This window comes from Zonotrichia leucophrys, chromosome 6 (genome assembly GCF_028769735.1).
Source record: "Zonotrichia leucophrys gambelii isolate GWCS_2022_RI chromosome 6, RI_Zleu_2.0, whole genome shotgun sequence".
Lineage (NCBI taxonomy): Eukaryota > Metazoa > Chordata > Aves > Passeriformes > Passerellidae > Zonotrichia > Zonotrichia leucophrys.
The window spans coordinates 27951825-27976876 of NC_088176.1; the positions used below are offsets into that span (position 1 = coordinate 27951825).

General features: G+C 37.7%; 1 protein-coding gene across 7 annotated transcripts in view; it reads right to left on the minus strand.

Annotated features, from left to right (window-relative positions):
- The window catches only part of CCSER2 (coiled-coil serine rich protein 2), a 61725-nt gene that overhangs the window by 23392 nt on the left and 13281 nt on the right, over positions 1 to 25052 (minus strand). For 4 of the 7 annotated variants that reach the window (XM_064717550.1, XM_064717548.1, XM_064717553.1 and 1 more), the window contains 5 exons: positions 24044 to 24246; positions 11488 to 11578; positions 8325 to 8487; positions 7559 to 7727; positions 764 to 847 (listed from right to left, as the gene is read on the minus strand). In XM_064717550.1, the coding sequence (XP_064573620.1) occupies positions 764 to 847; positions 7559 to 7727; positions 8325 to 8487; positions 11488 to 11578; positions 24044 to 24246 (710 nt within the window). The remainder of the gene's footprint in view (positions 1 to 763; positions 848 to 7558; positions 7728 to 8324; positions 8488 to 11487; positions 11579 to 24043; positions 24247 to 25052) is intronic. The other 3 variants (XM_064717551.1, XM_064717555.1, XM_064717554.1) reach the window with 1 other exon arrangement.

The window sequence follows — 25052 nt, forward strand, 5'->3', positions numbered from 1 at the left end:
AGAACAGTGGTTTTGTGTAAGGACTGCATGATCTAAGCAACACCTGTACAGGACATGAGAGATCAGACATGCCTGCAGGGATGGCAGTGACACAGCACATGCTTTCCTCCTCCTGTTCACACAGAGAGAGGGCACACAGGTTAAAGAGTGAAGCAACTTGACTAAAAGTTCCTTTAAGAGGCCAAATTCAGCTGACCCACTAAATTTCCAGGGTAAGTAGATCAGCTGCATTTTTGAAGCAGTAATTAATCTGTTGTGCAAATAAGTGACATTATGCAGATGAAAAGGCCTAGTCAGCAAACACTACCTACAGTCCTCTTTATCAACAACAGCAATTACTGAACTCAGAACAAACATTAGATTTTAAGTGTTCTTCAACTTCATGAAGTATTTACAGCCTTGTTATATTTCCAGTAAGCAAGGTTTCTCTCCCATAAATACAGAATTAGTGATCTTTGTATAGTGATTTTACATTAAGTAAGACAAGTAATGCTACAAAACCTTACCAACACAGAAAACACAATATTATAAGTCTCCAACTAGAAAAGATTCTTCTATTTGCAATACCTACTGTGACTTCTTCTGCCTTTAATATCCATTCTAAAAAACCAATAAACTTGCCACAGACTTTTTGGGGTTCACCTAGGTTAGCATTTAAACAAAGAAGCAAGAAGCAGTACTTCAGTAACAAGCTTTGGGTGTGTTTTCTAAACATAAACAGGTTTGCATCTCTTATTCCTTAGAGTCAATCAGGGTAATTTACCTTAAAAGTTGACTCAGGTTCTTGTGGTTCTGGACTCGATGGAACTGAGACTGTGATGTCCTGGAGTGACACATTTTCATCATTCTACCAGGGGACAAAGACAAGAATACAAGTTTGAATCACTTGTTGAAACAGCAAGTTTTCTTCTTTCCCCCACAGGAAAGCCACCCTTGCTGCAGCCTGTGTACAATGCCCAGGTGATGCCCCTGCTACAGACACTTATATTTCATTTCTATAACTTGACAGAACTTACATCTCAGTTTTTTGGTGCTGTTTTGGTTTGGATGCTTTTGGGGTTTTATTGTTTCTTGGGCTTTTATATAAATTGACTGGTTATTTTGAGAACAGTCAAGTTTACACTGTCCAGCACTCAGTTGTCATCATTTCTCAAGCAGCTGCTTGTCCCTTCCAGGCCCATCACCAGCAAATGAAACACTGATGAAGCAGCAGTTTACACACCATGTTACAGGAAGTTCTACAAGAGTACTTTGAAATAATTTGCACAGTAATACCATAAAAACAAATATTAGTTAGTTCAAAACACTTATGAAATGCTAGAGGAAAAGTGCAGCAATTAGAATCCTAGAATTACTTTCAGTTTTCAAAATTATTTTTTGCATATTAATATTGTATTTTATATTTATTTTATTTTATATACAATAAATATGTATCAATATTTTATATTTATATATTTAATTGTATTTTGTATTTATCTTATATCCCCCAATTAAAAAGTTTCACCAACATTTTATTTTAAGCAATGATTCAAACAAATACACTCAGAAGTGAAGCCACAGATGGTCACAGTTACAACTGTGAAGGAGGCACCATGGGAATGGGAAAAAATACAAAACAAGGCAAACTATTTCAAGCAAAAGTATCTCACATGACTTTTCAAAGCTCTATACCTCCAATATAGCTTTTACTGCTATTAAAATGCAGGGAAGTGGAGCAGTAAGTCATTCCACAACAGCAGAATAAGATCTGATTGCAAAGAAGGTTAGTGTGTCACACAGTCCCTGGTGATTTCAAGCAGCACCTGACTCATTCACCAGCAAAGCAGGGACAAAGGTCATTGCAGCAATTCCCTCACCACGGCTGCAATTCCCTCAGCACACAGGTAGAGAACACAGCACAACTGGAAAAGAAACAGTTCTAACTCTATCAGTAGGAAATCAAGCCTCCGTTTGAACATTTAATGTTAGGATTAATCTATGAAATCTGCCTTCCTGTGTTTTTTGTTTCTTTCTCATTACACTGCGAAAATGAAACAGGGGAAATCAGCAAAACAGAGCCATCCCTGTACAAAAAAGGATATTAGGTTTACCAAAAAAATAATAGAATTAGCAAAGGAAATGCACCTGGTTATACGCATATGCTATTTTGGTAGGTTAAAATAATACTAAGAAGTATACCAAGATACCATCAAATTTGGAAACATGGAGAGGACATCTGCTTTCAATCTTTTGGTAAAGATGCAATAAACTTTATATATGTATCACCACATTGCATATCACACTACAACAGGCAATACAGTAAACTGCTACTGCTATCATTTTTACAGTAGCAGAACACATTATTTATTTTGGTATAATCACTTATCCAGGTCTACTGAATTTTTAGGAAGGTCTAGGTTTTAATTCCCAATTCCAAGCTTTACTCAGTACCAATCACTGATCTGAACAGACTCCTTTGCTAAAGGATAAAAGCAGAAGCTGAGTTAAGGGTTCATCAAGCAGAGGGTGCTATTCACCTGCTGCCTGCCTGGCATTCTGAGTGCAGTTTCATCCAGGCCACGTCAATCTCACTGTCACTGTCAAACACTGTCACAGCAACAATCTGACAGTGAAACAACTGCTTAAACCTACAATTTGCCAACTTGATTTGCTATTGTTTGTTCATCTCCTTTGGTTCTGTTTCTTTCAAGCACAATTAAGTCACTGAGGTGAACTATTTTGTGGCTAGTAAAAAATATTAATTGTAGAGGCAATTTATACAACTTAATGCATGACACAAAACCATCTTTTTATTTTGTAACTGTTTCTTTCTCAACTTCAGGTTTCACATAAACAAAGAGGAATCTCTCTTGTGGATCTCACCACATACAAAAAAAAAGAACACAATGAATATGTATTTCAAAGATACACAAGTGACTTACTGATCTAAAGCCTCAGCAAAATGTACTGATGCATTTAACAAATCTGCACTACATGGTTCACATTTTCATTCACACCTCTTCATACAAATGGGCCATATCTGATAAGCTACAGTGAAGAGCTGTGCTTGAAAAATAGAATTTCATTTCCATTCATGAAAGGTAAGTTGAAATGAAACATTTTTTTATAAAACCTGCCTCCCACAGAAAAAAGAGCTTCACTCATCTCAGTTCTGTGAACTGCCTCATGTTTCAGTCCTCCCTGCAGGAACAGCAAGTGCAAGCAATGCAACCAAGCTGCATTGGGTTACTACAGAGGATGGTCAATCCTTGCCAAGATCAAAGGCTCAAGGGCAACAGAAACAGAAAAACTTTATTTAAAATTGTATTAACACATTAGCCTCCACCAAGAGCAGCAAGTTTATGAAATTAATTGAGGAGGAGGAAGAAATTGTTAAGATGAGAAGAAAACTTATTTCTTAATAAACATGCAAATGAAGTACCTTAGTCAATGTTTAAGAGGTATTAACATTTACATGTCAATTATTACTAGAATTAGACTTCCAAAACATTTTCTTCTTACAATACAAAGTTAGCACTCCAGTTAAGCATTAAAGAGAGAACACTCTCCAGCAGTACACCTCTCTGCAAATATGGCTGCATTCAGTACAAGAACAAACCACATTTTTCACTCCATGGAGGTTATTTTACATTACATTACTGAGAAGTCAGAGAAGGTTAGACTCACTACTGTGAAAATCTTCTAAGCTCTGTATGAGAGAGACTCCTATTGCTGATTTCACTGTCTGAAGGCACAGGAAGATGGCAGTGAGTGAGGAGCAAGCAGCCAGCACGTGTTCCTGCTCACACAGAGCTCAGCCAAGGCTCTGCTGCTCAAAGAACTGTTTCTTTTTCCAAGCTGAACTGGGAATGCAGCACCAACCCCACACTGCTGCAGCTGAGTTGCTAGCAATACTCCAGCTAATTTCAATCCAGCAATGAATCCATACAGCACATTAAGTCTCCCCAGGAATCTGCTAGGTATACATTCATTACGTGCTGTGCTCTACACTAAGTCACGCTACAGCTGATGAGATAATTGTATAAAACTGAATTTAATTGCTAACTCTTCCTATTTTACTGTAACTGTTCCTCTGGGACCTCGAGCCTAAGTCCTAACTACAGCTCTATTTCTACCTATCCAAATTAAATATTATTGCTGAATGTCACAACTGGAGAAAGGCAACACATACATTTAAATGTGTAATATTGGTGGAGCTAATAGAAGAACTTCTGATTCCACAATAAAACTGGAGTTTGAAAGCAATTGGCTTTGTAACTTGATTTTTTTTTATATTTTGCAAGAAGCTGCTTGTGATCCAGTCCTAGTTCAGAGTTCAGAATGCTAAAGTTCAACTGTTTGTTTTCAAAACTGTATTTCTGTTCAAGAAGTAAAGAAGAATTGTGGTATTTTTACTCATTCCTGTTGGTATGAAGCACGATGTTTACAGTAAAGGCTTAACACTTTAATGTAATGAAAAAATATTTCATATGAGTTCTGCCCTAATTGTTTAGCAATTTAGGTAGTAAAGGTCTGAAGACTTCCCCTCTGTAGCAGGCTAATTTACTTTTACATTACTATTCATGACCTTTGATTAAAAGTCTGGATTATACACAGGAGAGTAGAATAAATATTTACAAGTCCAGTGATGAGTTTTGGAAGCAGTGAGTCAAAACAGGGTTGGTTTAGGTCAGGAAAATACAGTCAAGTATGCCTGACAAAGTGTGAAGGGAAGAACAGCACCTGTTATTACTGAACTCACTGTTACAGGGAAGAAGGATCAGGCATTTGTCAAAATCAGGAGCAAATTTTGAAAAACTGACATATTAAGACTAACTGTTTCATTCTGTGCATTTAAGTTCTTTTTAAAAAGTTAATCTGAGCTACTTGAGGCAAGGTTTTTATTCTGCAACCTGGCTATTATAAACTAGATCAAGATTTTACACATGATACTCTGCAGGGCCACACATTACTTGGCTATAATGTGCAAGCCTTTACACCATGAACCACACACAGATCATCCATCAAGCTGCCAAATTGTCCTTGTGTTCAAGGCATTAAAAGTCCTAGATAGAAGTGGCAGGGAACCTTTGTATTAATGCCTGGGGCTGTTGGGGGGCACAGTTTATGCAGCCCACCACTCAGACATTGGTTCTAAAAACACACCTTCCCCTTCTGGCATTGCATTACTTTTGTTACAATTGTTTTCCCTCTGATAAAATCAGGAATACATCTCAGTTACCACAGGAAGCAAATGCTCTCATTTCTAAAAGGCGCAATCACACCCTTGAATTAGCCTCAAGGTTGATTTGCTTATTGTTTTGTTGTTTTTTTTAGTGCCTTGCTTTTAAGGCATAACATTACTTTCATTACATTATCCTATAAGAAAAGAGCAGCAAGGAATCTGGTATTAAGAGACAACATCACACACTTTTCAATGCTAATCTGTGTATGCCTCCAAAGAAAGCCTCATGGACTGTTCTTTATTATGGCAACAACAAAATTTTTGTAGCTGAAATGCCATACTTCTGCTGAGTCATCCAGCAGTTCACCAACTCCCACAACTTGCCACGTTTTGAGGTACATTAAAAAAGCTCCTTAAAAGCTTATGACAACTTCATAATATAGGAAGTTTAAATTTGAACACTTCCAATAGAGATGACCCAGCAAGATTTGCTAAGCTTCTTGTCAAAACACAAAGAAAAGATGAAAAGAATGAGGAAAACAAAGCTTTAAGAAAAAGCTAATAGCATTGACATGCTGAATGCAAGTTTGATCAATGGGATCAATTTTAATACATTTTATTTTTTTTAATCCCAGCTTTTTTGAATCTTATTGGACGAAAGCTGATTTTCACACGTGCTGATTTTTTTTTAATTTGACGCTTCCTCAGAGAAGAAAATTTGTGAATAAATTAGTGAAAAAATGTTAATTGTGAATAAAACGGTGAATAAATGTTAAAAATTTTAGTATTTAGCATGTTTTATAGTCAGTAAAGTGCTGACAAGGCAGAAAAAGCACTACTGGAAACAGCAATAAAAGGTATAGTCACTTTCTGGAATATTGTAACTCAATGTACAAATGAAATGCCAATATCCTAATAAGGCCAAACAGAACATAAGCCCAGCTAGGCTCAGTCCCCAGTTTATTTAATGCCTTAGTCCCTGTGTGTAAGAGTCTTAATGAGAGATGTGGGATTCTAGGAGGCTTTTCAAAATGCAGATTATTACATTTAAGATGTTACAGCAGTCTAGGGTTGTGTGCCTGTGCCTACAGCTGTCAGCTCCAGCAGCAGGCAAGCTTAGAGACTTTTAGTTTAAGTTAAAAATGTATTACATACTTGGCTGAGCATCTTAATACAATAGAACTAATCTATACTTTAACTTTTATCTATAGCTTATCATAACTACCATAATTACTATATTCATGTTATTATTCTCTAATCACTAAACATTAGTACATTACAATTTAAGCTAGAAAGTGTTTTTTAGTTTTCTTGCAGTAGAAAATTCTGAGACTTTTTTCTACTTGCAAGATTTGCTGACTTGTTTGCCTGTGCTTTCTGCTTAGTAAAAACATCTTTTTGTTTGAAGTGAGTTTATCTTTTGCTCTAAGTCATAAAAAATCCTTCTAACATACTCTTTTCCTCTTTAGTTACTCAGTAGGACCAGTTCAACAATTCTTTTCTTCTATATTAAAACTTAAGTTACAAATGTATTACATACTTGGCTGAGCATCTTAATACAATAGAACTAATCTATACTTTAACTTTTATCTATAGCTTATCATAACTACTGTAATTACTATATTCATGTTATTATTTTCTAATCACTAAATGTTAGTACATTACACTTTAAGCTGGAAGTTGTTTTTCAGTTTTCTTGCAGTAGAAAATTCTGAGACTCTTTTTCTACATGCAACATTTGCTGACTTGTTTGCCTGTGCTATCTTTCTGCTTAGTAAAATATCTTGTTTGAAGTGAGTTTATCTTTTGTTCTAAGTCATAAAACCCCCTTCTAACTAACATACTCTTTGCCTCTTTAGTTATCTAGCAAGACTAGCTCAACAATTCTTTTCTTCTATATTAAAACTTAAGTTACAAATGTATTGCATACTTTGCTGAGCATCTTAATACAGTAGAACTAATCTAACTAACGTTTACCTATACCTTATCATAACTACTATAAATACTATATTCATGTTGTTATTCTCTAATCACTAAAAGTGAGTACATTAGAATTTAAGCTAGAAGTTGTTCTTCAGTTTTCTTGCAGTAGAAAATTCTGAGATTTTTTTCTACTTGCAACATTTGATAACTTGTTTGCCTGCGCTACTTCTTGTTTGAAGTGAGTTTATCTTTTGCTCTAAGTCATAAAAACCCCTTCTAACTAACATACTCTTTGCCTCTTTAGTAATCCAGTAAGACCAGCTCAACAATTCTTTTCTTCTATATTCAATCTTGCTTCTGCATCTATTCTTCATTCAGACTCTACATTCAGAACTCTTTCTGCTCAGCACACGGATCTGTGAGCCTTCCATGCCCAACTGTGACCCTCCCCAGCACCTGTGGAGGGCTCACCTGGTGCAGGAGCCTCTTGAGGCGCAGCAGCTGCGTTTTGACGGCGGTGCAGTCCTGCACCATGTGCCGCAGGGTCATCTCGTCCAGCATCACCGTGTTCTCGGCCAGCGCCCGCGGCGCCGCGCAGCTCTCCAGGGCACCCCCACCTGCCTCCAGGTAGCTTGAACCCCTAAAAAACCCAAAACAAACACACAGAGATGGCAACTAGAGCTAGACAGAGGTTGGTAAAAAGGAAAGTGTTATGCAATGTGGGCTATACTTACAGACTGTGGCACACAGCAGAAAATAAATGAATAAATCAGAAAATGCCAATGCTACTTCACTTAAATACAGAGTTTTCCTTTCCACTCCCAGAGATCCCTCTCAGACTATAAAATACAGTACCCTAAAACCACTTAATTCAGCAGCATTTCTATAAACTGTCATTCTACCCTTTAATGACTATAAGGTTACATTTACTTTACTAACAAATTAAACTGCAAAAAGCTCCCCAAACTTACAAAATGCAAGTACTAAGACACTGCAATAGTTTTCCATGGAACACAAACTATTTTAATCAACATGAGCAACAAGTACTTGGCCTGAAAACAGAAGCATAAGTTTTGAAAAGAAATTGTTACAACCCTCAGTGGTGCTTCCACTCAGACATACAACTATTCTGAAAATGTTGTACTTGTACTCAATATCACTTGAGATCCCTTAGTGCCAAAAAGGAATTGCTCACTGGTGCTTTAAATGCTTGTGATGATATAGAAAAGTGCTTTACCTGTTCAAATCATTTTTACCATGGATATAATGGTCAGTATGGCCAAGATGATAGTGCTCCTGTGTATTCCACCGCTGTTGTGGTGCTCTTTTCCAGAATCCCTCTTGATGCTGTCTCGCATTTCTGTCTTGTCTCTCATAGCGGCTCATATTTTCACATTCCTCTACAGAGAGCATAACAGTACAAAAAATCATAAGACTTGTTCCCAGGACCTTGCAAATAAAATATTAACTATGTGCTGGTAACAGATGCAGTGTAAAGTCTGTGGGGTTTGTTTTGGTTTTTTAACTGATCCAAAACAGTACCCATTTTAGAAGTGTCAAGTGGACTTCTGCAACAATGTCACATTTTTATTAAAACATAAACTTGTTACAAGTATAAGAGCAACCTGTAGCAGAAACTGAAGAATCCAGCTTTAATAGTATTTCTACTTTTGACAGAAAATCATTTGAAGGAGGTAGAAATTATAGAAGAAAATAAAAGAAACTATTTCCTCTCTCTCTCTTACTGATGGTATCTCCAGGGCTTTAACAAGTTCTAACAATACACAAACACAGAAAGGCAACACTGTAAAAAAAGGCCAGGATTGCATTGCAAAAAGAAAACAGCTTCGTTACTTAAAAGACAGATATACCTCCGCCTATTCACGTGGTTTGGTTGTCAGATTCAGAGACATTAAATCTGTATTTAACTGGACAACCAGCATGATTTAAAACAAGGAAACCAAACAAGCTCTTTAAGACTCCAACTTCTGCAAAGCCACAGGAATTCCACAAACGTCTTAAGGGAACAAACGCTAAATTTGGCAACAGCCCGGAAACGACTGAGCGAAAGCCAAAACAACTTCTACCCAGGAGTCAGACCCGGCAAAAACAGCCCTAAAGTGCTATTGTGCCGCCACACCTGGTCCTTCACTTACCCAGGGAGCTTTCCCTCACATTGCCAGCGCTCTCCTGGCAGCAGCTGCACGCAGGGGAGCAGCGTTTGCCCCCCGAGCCGCGCTGCGCACCCGGCTCCGGACGGGCCCTGCTTCCCGCTGCCTTCCCAGCCTGCGTGGGGCTGCGAGCCAGCCCGGCGTCACCCTGTGATTTACACGGCCCTCCTCACTCCCTGCGTGCTTCTGCAGCTACCACTGCTGCTAAAAATAGTGGCCAAGCAGCATCCCAGGCTCCAAAGTGAAACCAGGAGAGTTTCGGAGGACCTGGAAAGTCTTAAGAGGCTGACGTCAGTGAAGTCGCACGTAATTATGGAAAAAGTGTTGGCAAAAAGTGCTGTTAAACATTACTAGAACAAGTACTCACACCTCCAATTCAGTTTTTACCACTTAACAAATAACCAAAAAATTGCATCATAAAATAAACTTATTCACCTTAACTAACAAGATTTATTTTCCTTTAGCAGTGTCTTTCTACAGCTCATAACACATGAAAATTAATAACAAAATAAGCGCTCAGTAAGTTTACAAGCAATTATGATTTTCAGCATTGGAAAAGTAAATACTGAGACACTGAGTAAAGACAGGTGGAGATTAACTAAGAAGAAGTTTTGCTTTTTCAAGTGGTCATGTTTACATAAGGGAAAATCTGGAGGTGGCTTTTGAATTCTTATTTTCAGATCGTCTTTGATGAAAATACAGAATTTTCAAGATAAGAAGCAGAGATATCCTATTTATGCCAGGCTAATTTTACAAGGAAACCCAACCTCTAAAAAAATGTGAAAAATAGCAGTAATTAGCTTTAAATGTTTTTGTGGTAAACACTTACCTTTAAAAACATGCCCTTTTAGCAGTTTTCAAATTAATAATTTGTAATGGAATTACTGATGCAAATGCAGTGCATGTTTCATATAAACAAGGAAACTTAGGAGAAATTGATCTACCCTTTAAAATTGCTTCTTAGTTTTGCCCCAACAGAATTAAATTATTCCTACTGAAAGAATATGCCTTAGGCTTGCATTGTTACCCATTCTGGAAAATGAGTAAAAAGGTAAAAAATTCATACCTGTCAGGGTTGAAAAGTTGCATACTTGCAATGTTTTCAAATCATTTCACAAAAGCACATTGAACAACTCATTCTGAGATTTAAAAGATTATGTACTGCACTTTACATGTGCACAACATTAGAATACAATGTGCCACCATCATCACAGATGGAAAACTGGGCTTTCTTTACTGCAAATTTGGCTTCGTATCTAATATACACACAGGAGTCTTCACCCAGATAACTCAGAGGTGCTCTCAAAAACCCCTGAATTTACTTCAGCAAGCAGCTGAATGTTACACAAAGTAAGTAAAGCCCTCTTCCTTTCAGTGTTTGTTTGCATTGGGTAGGGCCTGACAGTGCTACACATTCAGTGTTTCTGTATTTGAAGACAGCCTGCCCTCCACTGAACGTGCAGGTAAAACTAATACCCATATTAACATAACAACAGCTCATAATAACAACAATATTCAGCAGTCCCATGAGTAGCTCAGGAATAAACAAAGCAAATGCCTCAAACTTTTCCAGTCTGAGATTTGGGAAAGGGAAGTCATAATTTCCTTTATCAAGTTCATTGTATTCTGAATTTGTTCTATTTCAGGGGCATCTAGGTACCTCTACCTTCTCTGTGAAAAGTCTGACAGGACCCTCACTGAATGTAAGAGTGCATAAAACACCATTTGAAAACACACATCTTAAATTTTACATCTTCTGCTACCCTGAAGGGTATGTATATCTATTAGGAGATATTGTCATTTTGTAGAAGAAGATAATATATCTCAAAGAATTATGCTGCCATTCAGCTGAAAGAAAATACTGTCCCAGCATTTCCAAATATACCGAAAAGATGAGACTAAAAGACAAACTTAAAACTTTGAAATTTATTCTATAGAAATAATCTTAGGAAAAAAAACAGTATGAAACAAGGTTGAACTTTTATTCAAGGCAGTATACTTCTATATTCATAATTTTTCAAATGTAGGAGTTGTATTTGGGAAAAATGAAATATCTCCCTTCCTGTATTCCACAAAAGAAAGAGTTGTTACTTTAAAAAAAAAAAAACACACTCCACTTAGAACTGAGTGCATTGACTTATTAAGCCAAGAGTCAGAAGAAAGCAAGTCAGAAGTCTCTTAAGGCCATGATCCAGTTTCACAGTGAGACTGCTTGGCTGCCTTACTCACCTTTGTCACGAGGTGGGTCCTCGGGCAGATCCACATCCAGCATGAGATCATCATCTTCAAGATCACATGAATCAAGATTATTCAAGATATCCTGCAAGAAAGGCAAAGTGAGATACAGCTGGTTCCATGATACTTCATGCACCCTACTGTCACAAAAAGCTTTGTTACATTTTTACTGTGCACACATCCAATGTTACCAGCAGCCTCCTCTCCTCAGGAAGATCAGCCTTATTTCAGACCATCCATACAAACAATCATCACACCTCTGGTAATATGACACAGTAACACTGCTAGATGAAACAAAGATGGATTGAAACATTTTTCTGCCTGATGCCTACATGTCATGGGTTGACACTGGCACAGTGCCAGTGCCCCCATGAAAATACTCTCTCCCTGGTGTCTGCTGTGAGATGTGACCAGGAATAAGCAAAGCCATGACACTATGGAACACTCCAAAGACTTTTTTATTCATTAATATCCTGTCTTCTCAGCAGTTGGGAGCATTTTGAAACTCAACAATTTTGTTTACTTGGAATTCAAAAACAGCTTTGTGAACAGATGATGTTAATTCCTCTTATTTCAGCTCTCATATTATCACAAAATCATTGAAAGGAAGTGAGAGAAACCTATGTTATCTTGACTTTTTGGGACAACAAATATTCAAACATGCTATTATGAGCAACAAACTCTGCTTCTTTTTGCCTTTCAGACTGTGGTACTTATAGAGATGTTCCTAAAGGGACTAATAAACCACCATATTGCAGGGGTATGCTAATGGCACAAGAAAAATGCTATTTAGTGCTAAATGAATTACACATATTAAATACAGCCAGGTATATGAAAGGACTGCAATGAGGGCAAGCCCAGTCAGTGTTAAAAAGAGAGACTGACCCCTCTTGCTTTAAGAATACCAAGAGGAGGAGGAACTGAGGAGGCCAAGGCTGTGGAACGCCCAGCTCACGGCTCAGTCTGACACTGCCAGTGCTGCTGGAAACCACAGCAGCCTGGGCAGAGAGCCCAGACACCCTTTCACTCCATCACTCCAAGGAAATAAAACCCACTCACACACAGCAGGCCTGAGCAAACTCCTAGGGATATCCAGCTCCAGCTCCTGAGCTCCCAGTGAATGCCATGCCTTTAAGGCCTGACACCAGACTCAGGTCCCACACACTGACCTCTTTCCTAACACCAGAAACAGATTTTTCTAAGGTTTATTGGCTACTCCTAGAAGTGATATGTGACACCAATATAGTATAATTTACCAAATATTAAATCAAATAAGTGTTTTACAACTATTTCTCATAGTAAATTGATCACTAAATACTTACATGAATACTGGCATACAAGCTGTGAACACACTGCACAACAATATTCCCTAGCAAAGCCCCCCTTTGCTGGCTGTCATTTGTTAGATTTGCCTTGTCACAGATGCACAGGTGAAAAGGAAGAACATTAACAGGCATTTGTCTGAAATGTTGCTCCAGCTGTTCTTCAGCAGCCTTCCTACAGCACTCACAAAGCACTACTGTATTTTATTATAGATGGTGACAAGAGCTAAGTATATTTCAAGATTTTTGGGGGGATTTGGGTTGTGTCAGAGGACATTAAACATTTTGCATTTCTGCAGGGCAAGTTATTTATTGACTTAGGAGGGAAAGTGTGATATGAAAATAGTTACTGTGTACTTTGTAAAACATGAGCAATACAAAAGAAAGATGGAATACTTGACTCAAAACCATCTGCTTTTGTCATATTTCAAAGTCCTATCTGAATTGCTTTGTCCACAAATAGCATTCTATGCATTTACAAGAAAAATCAGGAAAACTCACACAGCAAGGCACTGGAAATAATAATAAATCCAACTATGAAAAAGTTTCACAAAAAAATGGAAGCCATTTAAATGAAACATGGATTTAATATTTGGGACAACAAAATGCCTGTATATTTTTGCTACTTTTGCTTCCATTTATTCAGGAACCAGGAGTTTTTAAACTAATGCCCATTTTTTCAAACAATTCTGCAAAATACAGGCATGCTTGAGAGGCAGCTTCAGTTTGGTAGTTGATAAATTATTTCTATGCTGTGCTTTCATCTTCCAAATTAGTGTGAACAAGGATTATTTTTTTCTACTGCAAGAACTTTAATGAGCATGACAAATAAAATAGAAACAGTGGCCACAAACACAAAAAGTGGAAAAGCTTTGCCATCACTGTGCAAATGCATTTAAAAATGCACAATATAAGAGCACAATATGCCAGAATTTTTCCTAATAAATCTAGATAAGCCACCTTAATATCTTTGAATGAGAACTTTGGAAGTGTAATGGTGTCATAGAAGGTCAGTATTTGAGATTCCAGACATACTTTCCTGTCAACAGCACACTTCATTATGCTTCCCTAATTACACATTCTTCACCACACTGAGGAAAGGAAACTCCATGCTACAAGAAAACCCCCACAACTGCAAATACCAAGACTTTGTAATCACTGGGCCATGTGTGAATGCACTTTGAGCATTTCCCCCTGTGAGCTAGTTGGGAAACAATATACAAAGAAGTGTCAGCAATGTCATCCTGAAATAGCCATAAGATAAAGTACAAATTTTGTCAGCACATTAGTGCATGTAAAAAAAGAAAATTTAGATACTTCCATTGCTGTTCTTTCTGCTGCATAAGGAACTGCAGGTAATTACATGGGAATAACATAGTTAATAATGTGTGCTTAACAGCAATTAGCATCATGAAGAGATTCAGAGCAATGAGCTCAAACAGAACAGGAAATTAAGAAATTCTTTCCAAGTGCATCAGCTTCAACCCTAGAGAATATTCCATGTTTCAGCAATTATTACAAGTCACAGAAAAAGAAGATTCCCATTCTATTTATATAGGTGAAAAGAGTAATGTGTACTAAAAGGAGTATGATTTTCACAAGGCTGATTCAGCACTAGATTTTCAAGCTGGTACAACCTAGGAAGAGACTGAGTTTGGGACTGTGAAATCCCAGGTCCAACTACAGTGCTGTCCCCAAGCTCTCTCTCCACTGGACACACGCAGCAGTGCTGTGCTGGCTTCCTGCAATAGAACAGGGAAAGCAGGAGGTGAGACACATCAGCTGTGAGTCCTGCTGTAAGAGCTGAGGAACTCCAGCACCCCAGTGCAGGGAGCCCTCACACTGCACAAGGAGAAGGGAAAAGGCCAAAGGGCAAGGCACACCACATGTGACATACCACTTTCAGCAAGCTCACTTCAATGCTCTGCAAATCCCTTCTGGAGTGGTTGTCCTCAGATGCTGTGTTTTACCACAGGTTCAGCAAGCACACACAACAGCTCACCCACAGCAGCCTGGGATTTAACCCAGTTTTTTGGAGGCATGGAGCCCAGCATCCCTTTCTAGAGAGGGATACAACATCAACACCACTGCTTTGAAGGTTGGGGAACTCTATGCAGAAGAGCTGCTTTTGCTGAAGCAAAACTGCAGATTTTATTATAAAGTCATGTTCAGCACAATGAACTGGAGTGCAAAATATTCTTCTCAAAAAGTTCAGTTCCCAAAAATTCCTCATGCAACATGCATCACAAGCTTTTTCTTAAACTGAAGAGTGCAATTTTTCAGTCCACCAGCCAATCTGAATTCAATTTAGTTTAACAGCTGAACCTAGGCAAGAGGTTTGATTCTCAGCTTTCCCACTTCTTGCACTAAGTATTGTAAGGTTATAATGCAACCAAAATAAAGCATAAAGTGCCCAAAATAGAAGACAGAGAGATATCTGCCTGTCAGATATCTGACAGATTTTCTCCCTAATAAACATAAAAATGATGACCAGTGAAAGCTTATAACACAATGTATATTACAGTGGAATAAAAAAAAAAATTAAGTCAGGCATGAAGGTTAGTGAAGAAATGCAAAGCCCCCAACTAATTCCAGAGAGCATTGCCAGAATTGAGAAGAGTCTGAGCTCCAAGTACCTGTGCCAGGTTAGGATATTCCGCAGGAAAAGCAATTGCTTTGAGGGAGTCAGGAACTGGTGGTGAGCATTAGGAACAACATTTTACCTGTTTCCATAACTCACAATCTCAGATCTCCCTTGTTTGTTCCACCTTTAGGAAGCAGACAGCTAAAGGAAAATAACTAATTGTTTTTATTACTGATTTAGTGACTTAGGTCCTGCTTTTGATGATGCTGAAAAAAGACCTCAGTAGAAAACAAGTGTGAGTAAGGGGAAAGAACTACAGGAGAATCAGGCCAAAAAACTCAAGTGAAGCATTCGAGAGCAGCACTGAAACTAAGAAACCATCATTTCAGGTGCTTGAGGAATGAAAAAAAGGAAGTGGCTTTTAAAAACAAACAGAAAACAGACTGAGGAAATCAGTCATTTGAAGGGCAGCTAAAGAATAACTGCCAAAGTCAAACACAAGGCAAGGCTGACAGAAGAAAAGAGGGAAACCTCCAGGGTCTTTTTCAATGCTATTTTCAGCATCTGACAATATCTGAGATAGAGATAAAAAAAGAAATAGGAAGTCTCCAAAAAGGCAATGTTCTATAGGAACTGAACAGAACTCTGAAGTGAAGGCAGAAAACACAGACAGAGGAAAAGCACATAGTGTACTATAGGGCTGAAGAGAAAAATCCACTGTAAATGAATCCTCAAAACAGAGAAAACCACCCAGGGAAGAAGTGGGATAGAATTCTGCAGGTTACCAAAGACAGAATAAGAGCACACTGTACAAGTCACATTGAAGATAATTAGGCCAAGCAGCCAAACAAGTACTTTGTAATTTTGTCCATGCTCTGTAACTGAAGGTTGCTGTGGCAACACGTGACAACAACTTGGCTTGGAAAATCCGAAACATCTTTGGTTTAACTGTTAAGTAGAACGGTCTTAAAGATTTACTGTTCTTGAAAACATTTTTATAGAGGTAGAACATACATTTTATTTGTATGTTCTACCTAGGTTTACTGAAGGTATAGAGGAATTCATTATTAGTTTAAGTTATTACATGTTGTATCTAAAGCATCTATACTTGCTGGGTTTTTAATTTATTTTTTGTAATATATAAAATCAGATGGCAGACTGTGTAAAAAATCTGAAATTCAGTAACACAATGAAAGAAGAGAAAGAGGAAAACCAGAAATATTAGTCATTCTGTTGAGACTTGACCATTTCATAAGCAACAGCACTTTCAAGCACACAGCCCAAGCAACACCCACTGCCACATGCAGCATTCCTTGACTGCCATCTAGCCTCCAGCAATGAGGAAAGCTGAAAGGGGAAGCATTGAAACCATTCTTCTATAGAATTCCAGCAAAATTTAAAAAGACTGTCTATTTTTAGGTTTGTTGTTTTGGGTTTTTTTTAATAGGCTGGTGTTTTTAAATAGAGAGTTTCCTGTTTACTTTTAAGCAGAATCACAGAAAGCAGTCAGCAGTGAGCATAAATAGTGACAGAGGAAGAGCAGGGGAGGAGGAGAAGCAGTTCTTCCTACTCACTGCTTCCAGTCTGTTTGCACAAAAAGGCTACCAAGAGGTTCAGCACTGCTTTTGCAGTTTATCTAACCAACAATGGAGCATTTTACCCTATTAAGCAATGTGTAATTGCTACAGCTGCTCTTAACTGGCAGAAATGATTGTGAATGATTCTCATTCCACTGACTTGCACTTGGATTAAATGTACAGCGCTTGGTTTAAGGAAAATATAGATGCTTCAAATAATTCCCAGCTGAGAAAGGAACCAAACAACCTCAGAGGAACAGCATGGGCATGGCTGTACCAGGAGCTCAGTTGTTCCCTCTGAGCAAGAGTTTTAATTCTACCCTAAGAGACTTTGGGAGTAACCTGACTATGACACGTTACACAGCATTAATGTGTTCTATTCTTACACAGCCAGCTTAATATACTTGTTTCTAATTAAAACCAAAACAATCCTCAAATATCTGCAAGCTACTTTGGGTGATTCTATTTTGACCAATCTCTCCATGAGCTGCTCACAACAGGGGAAGTGTTCCCTCACTGCACTACTGCAGAGGTGTGTTTATCCCACATCATCCTGATACACTTCCACAGTGTCAGCCAAGGGCACAAAAGCTCAGAACCAGCTCACAGGTGGACATGCAGAGTTACCAGAAAACATCCCTTCCAAGCCTAGAAAATTAACCTAGTGCTAACTTCTACCAGTGTTTGCTCTCATATTTCACACAGCACCACAGCAGCTGCCACACTCTCCCCAAAACACAAACCCAAAGGTGTAATGAATAGATGCCATGAGCAGAACACATCAGTAAAAGTGAAGTTGCCTTCCTTGGTTTTTCCAGCCAAAACAGCCTGAGAAGATTTACTGTGTCAGTTCTGAAGGAAGAAGTTCTCAAGGGCATATAAGCTTTCCCAAAGGAAAAAAGGTAATTTGCCACAAAAGGATGTTCACCCAATGTCATGCCTCTCAGACCAGGACCACAAGAGGTTTGTGCACTGTAATAAAGTCATATTACCTCCTAATCATGTTAGACACTAGGGACACTCTATAACACAGGACACACAGAAGTGCCATCTCATTAAGTAATTCTGTTTCTCACCACCTCTCCTTGCTGCTACAGTTAAACTCAGAAGTTAAAGACTGCAGCAGAGGTAGGACAGTAGATGGTGGCTATTCTCCCTCTAAAATCATTCCCTAATGCCATGACATTTCCCTTCTCTGCCATAAGCAGAAAACTGCCTGCCAGCAAACTCCACCACAGGAATGGCTGAGGAGCTGACAGAACACACTGAAATGAGTTTGTGCCTTTAGTTCTGTATTGACAAGCAACAACACAGACTGAATTTTTCATTAAAAACTTAATGGTGGAAATATTACTCAAGGGTGTTCTCCCATTACTTCAGTATATTCACAAATATTATCTGTTCATAATGAAGATTAAAGGCAAAAAGATGACACTGACTTTTGAGGTTTTGAAATCAGAACCAAGCAGTCTAGTGGTTTTCCAAACATATATTTTTAGGCATAAAAATAGGCTTCTTAGAAATTAGGAAGATAAAAAACAATTGCCACAGATTTCTGTAATTGCATTATTGGAAAAATGAAAATGATGAAGTTAGAACAGTACAGTTTAAGTGACTCTGAATAATTTTTATCAGATCCTGGAACATGACATGAAGATATTGGGACAAAGACATGAATTTAGAAGCTTATACAGCTTAAACAGAGGTTACCAACTACAGCAACTTCCAATAAGCAGCTACCAATGAAAAACAGCTTTCAAGGCTGACATGTGTATTAGATTCAAATCCCAGAATCACTCTATATATATATATATATATATATATACATATATATATATATATACACACACACACACCTGAGCAGGAAGTTTGACCACAGAAATGGCAGCTTCCCAGACAATGTATTTCCAATAAATCTTTCTGCATACCAATTAATAAATTCATACATTGTTTGCCTTTTTCTAGAATGCATCAGTAAAAGCTAAAACCTCATGTGCTACTGTGATATCTCTTGCCAATAAATATATTGGCCTAGCCCAAAAGTCAGATTTTCAGGTAAAGGAGTGTGAAGGACCAACAAATTCAACCTGTCAGCTACTTCAAAATCCAAATCACCCCAACATATACAACAAGATTTCCTAAGACTAGAACAAGTATACTTGATTAAATAATTATACCACAAGAATTATGCCATCTCTTTCCAACCTCACTAGAGTATTGGGCATCTAATAGTGTCATCAGTTCTCACTGTATCACATTCACTAGCAAAAAAATAATTTCAAAATCTCTAATCATACACAAAATTGGAAGTGTGTATTTATTAATGCCATAATGAATTTTAGTCAAAATGCACTGACTGAGGTGAAATCATCCTTTGCTTTCAGGTACAGAACAAACTCAGACACTTCTTAAAGAAGTGCTCAACTGAAGTACACAAATTACTTTCAGGAATCATCATGGGAGCACAAAATGCAATTAATTCTCTTTATTAACCTCACCTTTTGTATTCTAAGAGAGGAGGAAATGCATTAAGTCAACATTGCTCATTTGAGTACAGCCTGTCAAGAAACATTTTAATGCTCTTCTCTGCTTTGAGTAAGATCTTCATTGTTCTTTGAAAGATGTAAAGAGAAAAAAGAACTGAATTTCATCTGGCTCATTAGATGAAAGGCTTTTAATGTGTGCTTCTTGTACCTAGCTTGCACCTGAAGGACTCATTTCATGACTACTCTTTTAGAAAGTTCTAGCAAAAAAAGAAAAGTTTGTGTTGAGAAAAGATTACACACTTTTTACATAGTCTTAAGCTTACCTGGAGTTTTATTTTCATTACAGTTGTAACCAAACATTACAAAGTTTAAAAAGCCCAACTTCTCATAGAACAAGAATTAGTGTTTTGGCATTACCTCCTGAAAAGAAAGTTCAGCTAAAGAAAGGAAGGTGGGTAGAAGGCAATATCAAGAAAGTATAATAAATGGAAATAAATAAATAAAATAATAAAGGAAATAAATGTATTAGAACTACACACATTACAAGTCTGAATTCATGTTAATAAATTACTCATTTGAGAAATCAGACTGGCAATTTAAACCTTACTACAGAGTCATTTTGAGAAGTGAATTATTTAAAAAATTAAGGTAATTAGCACTAAATTACTTGTAAATAACTACTGAAATAAATTAATAACTGAACTAAACAATTCTATTTTAGCAAGTTCATTTTCTTTAAGAAGTAGAGCATATTCCACTGAGTACCAATGCTTCAGGAACCAGAAAGCATTTTGCCCAGTCTCAAAAACTAATTCAGAAGTGCCCTTGACCAAGTTGCAGTCACAAAGGGGAAAAATATAACAAAGAATACCAACAAACAATCTTACAAGATTTCAAAAAATTGCCTGGAAGAAGAGAAAAATGTAACTGTTTTATACTCTGGCTAAAATTCTGGCCATGTGTCAAACTGATTCATTCCAGCGAGATCCAGATTTCATCCCAAGAGCAATTAAATTCTCAGCAAAGCAGTTAAAACCCATCTGTCTCCTCAAGCCAGATTTCAATTATTATTCCATAATCCTATGCCTTATAATTACATTGGTGTTCACTCTGCACATATCCAAAAAATACTGGCTGGATTTACTTCAGGAAAAATGAACACAGTGCAAAGATCCACATTGCTACTGGAGCCTACAGGAAAGAGTCAATCTGACAGTACAGGGAACACTCTGAAAGCTTCCTGTCCAAACCTATTGGCCCAAATGAAATTGCTTGAAAAGAAATGAAAAAAAAACCCAAATCACATTGCAAAAACCTCTCTCAAGAATATTACAGAAAGAAGCCAAAACTATTGGAATGTTTTCAGTTTAAAGTTTTACTTCTTGCAGACTTTGAGCACTAGAATATTGCAGCATCTTTAAAACAAGCAGATACCTCAGAACAAGAACAGCTGTACTATTAATCCTTCTCAACGTAAATAAGGACTTGCACTTGCCAAAGACATTCAAAGCTTCACTCTGAACAAACACATTAAAGCTTCTCTTTCTCATTTGCCTACTTAGTTCAGCACTAAGAAAGTTATCCAAAATAACCAAAATTTCCATTTGAAAGTGAAAATAAAACAACAACAGAGATAGTGGAATTAGTTCTTTTCTGTTATGGAATTAGGTAATGAAAATATTTTCATCCTTACAAAAAAACCCCACAAATTCCTACCAAGCTCTAAATCCTCCCTGTGATATTATTTAGATTTGTATGACTCTTAAACTTCCAACCCTGTATTACACACTTTCTCCACAGCTGCTGACTCAGTTAGTAAAGAACAGGAGGACTGTACTAAAAGAGGCCAAATTTTCTTTTGTTCTTCATCCCCATATCTTTAAAACCAAGATGCACTGAGAATAGCAAAGATATTGGCTTTTCTGCTCCCCAAAAGGAACAATGAGCCTTAGAGGCCAGCAAGTTCCTGCTGTTGCCTTTCTATGCTGGTTCTCATTTCAGAAGCCCAGTTAAAATCCCCTTTGCAAAAGCTGCCCTCCCAAAGATGCTCCAAACACTCCTAAACCAAGTTCACCCTAGGGGGGGCTGCACTGCCATCTATGGAAAAGCTTAGGAAAAACATTTAGCATTTTAGTATTTGTTAAAAGACTAAAAGATAGCTTAAAAGACTACCAAAACAGCAGTGGGATGAAAATGAGGAAGAAAAAAGGCAAATTATGCAGTAAACATGACCAATTACTCAGCACACAGTTCCCTGAATTGTCACTCAGCCACACTGCTTCTACTCACCCAGCCTGGTGCCACAGGAACTCCAGAACTACTGCTTTGGTGACTGCCCTGGAAATACTAAATCCAAGGGCAGGCAGGCTGGCACTAGCCCAAGCACTCCAAATTCTTAAATCTGACTCTCATCAATTGGATTTTGACACACAGATATGAACTGCTTTTAACTCACCACACTAGAGGATAGAAACTGCATAATTTGATCACGTATCTGCCAGCAATCAAAACATCTGACGTGTTGACTAATCACAATAATTATTCTCAATGCCTTCACTTTTTTGTCTTTCTACTCCCTGCTTGCAGAGAAAAGGAAAAAACATGGAACAAAAGCTTACAAAACCTACTCAAGAGTACTGTTTTTCAGAAAGAATGAAAAGCTGCATCAGAAATTCTTTTGCATCTTCAGATTAGAAAAGATCACTGTCAATCTTTAGGCTAAAGAAATCAAATATATCATAATTTCTACCAAAACCTACAAGTACAGGGAAAAAAAATTTTAAAATCCCACTACTAAGAGGCAATTCAACACTTCAGAGCTCCATTTCCCCCCCTCAAAATCCAAGCTACTGAAAATACATTTCTGCCTTGCAAAAATAAAAGGTGCTATTGATGCTTTTCTCATTCAGATAAATGCCACAGTACAGCAGTAAGCACTGAATTCAGGAAAGTAACAGGATTAAAAATATCAAAATGGGTAGCAACAATACGTGATCTTCTAGATTCAACATCAAGTCTTAAAATCTCCTTTCTCCACTTCCTCCAAAACTAGTAAATACATTCTTCCATTCTTAAGCCCTCTCTAAAAACTGTTAACTTTTAATAAACAAAGAAATAATCCAAAATAGTGAATAAGAATATCAAAGGCTTCTAATGTACCTCTCATCTGCTTACAACAGCTTCTGTCAATCAGCTCATTGATTCAACAGGAACTCATAGCCATGCACAAATTAATTCACAGGGGCTACACAGACCAAAACCTAGATACATACTCTGAAAGAAAAATAAAAGAAATGTCTTCCATTTGTTTGTTACTTTTCAGTGTATGTATCAAAATATCTATGTTGAAAACTTACCAAGGACAAAGTTTAAAAACTTCCTTTTTTTCTTGGCATGTGCATGCATGTGCATGCAACAAGGGTATTTGTTTGTGCAGTGGCCTCCATGAAACTTTTCCCTGTAAACACCAATAAAGCTACAAAACTCACACTACAAAAATATCTAACAGCTTTTCCAAGCTGGTCACAATTGCCACAAAAAGTTAATAACCACTGCTAAACTCTTTCAAGCACTAGATCCCAACATCATAATTTAAAACTGAGAGCAAACAATACCATAAGCAGCTGAAAAGATATCAGGAATTGATATTTAGTTACACACAAAGAATGTAATTACCTATCTGTGCCCAAGTCTGAAAGTGGTATTTGCATTACTAAATTGCAGTGGTGACACAGCACCCAACACACCTGAAACTCACGAAGCATGACACATCAGTTAAACCAAACTGGTTTTGTCAAACACTCTGATTGTTAGCATCATGTTTATAGAACCCAAGTTGCTTGATTCAAACTCTGTGCAGATAAAGGAGTACAAACAGAGCAGACAGACAGAATTTTCCTCAGGCCCACTGAAATGCCAAGGTTGGCTCCTTGATCTCAGAGGATCACAGCACAGCAACAACTCTCCATCCACTCTCCTCATATTTCATGATGTTTCTTGCACATCAGTTTGAGTTCAGCAGTGAGAAAAACGTTGTGCTGCATTTGTGAATCCCACTGGAGAGGCACAAAGAGTCCTGGTACAGTGAGCTACAGTCAGGTCTCCACCTCAAAGATGCTGGGACTGACTGAAGAGAGAAATCAAATGTCTGCTTCAGCTCACAGGGGCCCTATGAGCACACAGTACAGAATAACAGATGCAAGAAGCTACAGAGGAAACAGCTCTTTTCTGGCTTTTTCACTCCTATGTTTAGAGATTGCTAGGAGGTGTTGAACTTATACTTTGCAGAAATCAAATTCCTTTACTCTTTGTGAGCTCTGCTATGAGACTGCATAAGGAAGGACATGTTTTGTCCTGACTTTAGAATCAGGAAAGAAAAAAAATGTGTGCAAACAGCCTGATGAAGGTCACCTGGTCCAGAAACAGGAGCTCCTAAACAAGAAGTTTCACAAAGCAATCAACTACGGCACAAAGAGGAAACAATTATAATTTTTTAAAAATAATTAATATTTTAAAAATATACTTAATAAGCACTAAACTCAACACACTGTAATAATGCAAGTTATGAACACAGATACATACTATGCTGTTCATTTCTGAAGAGTCGTAACTCCCACACGGATGGACACTTCCTATGGGTTCCAGCCCTTCTTCATCCCACATGTATGTGCCATCAGAGCTGTCAGATGGAGAGAGCTCAAAGGAGGAGCCAGCTCTGTAGTTCATCTCTGAAGAGATGACATTCTCAGTAGTGTGTTTTGTGCTTTCACTGTTGTCATCCACTGCTTAAAGAGAACAGCATCAGTTAAGACTACAAAAACAAACCAATTTTCAAAAAATAAACATTAAAATGCCTGTTAGTGGTGTGCTACCTTTGCTGGAGCTGTACTGTAACAGAAATACCTGAAAGCTTTCTGCAGTATTGTTCCCTAATCCCAGAAGGGGGAAAAGCTTAAGCTGGTTTGGCAGCTACAACCAAGGAATCTTCCAATCTACATCATTGCTAACCTTTTCCACTGCCCTAATTCACCCACCATGGAAGCTACTTTCTAGAAATCTGCATCTCTTTAACATATTAGAAGGTGGGTCCAAAAATATATCCTTTGGATCTAGTCTTTCAATTGCAACATCCCTCAAATAAGCTTTTATCATCAGAAGCCCATCAAAGATTTGAAAATGTGACTTTCAAAAGCATCTTCTTGTGTATCTTCCACTCATTTTTAAAGAATCAATATACATCAGAAAAAACAAAAAAGACCCAGTAACAATCCTGTTTATAACTGAACTAATTCAATTACACATCCTACACTTATTTCCACTGCTTAGAAGCAGTTACAGCTGTTCTCTGCCTACAGAGGTGGAGGGAGCACGAGGTGAAATTTTCTTAAAATATCACCAACCCAGAAAATGAATGGCATAGCAAAGATATGAGGAATCCCACAACCACAACACAAATGTGTTTAAAGGAGGTCACTTTCATTTTTATCACAAAGGGCTCTTCAAAGTAATGCTTGGGAAAAAACTCTAATGCAGAAAAGGCACAAGCAAACACATATGTCAGCACAGAGCAGTTGCATTCTGAAACAAATCA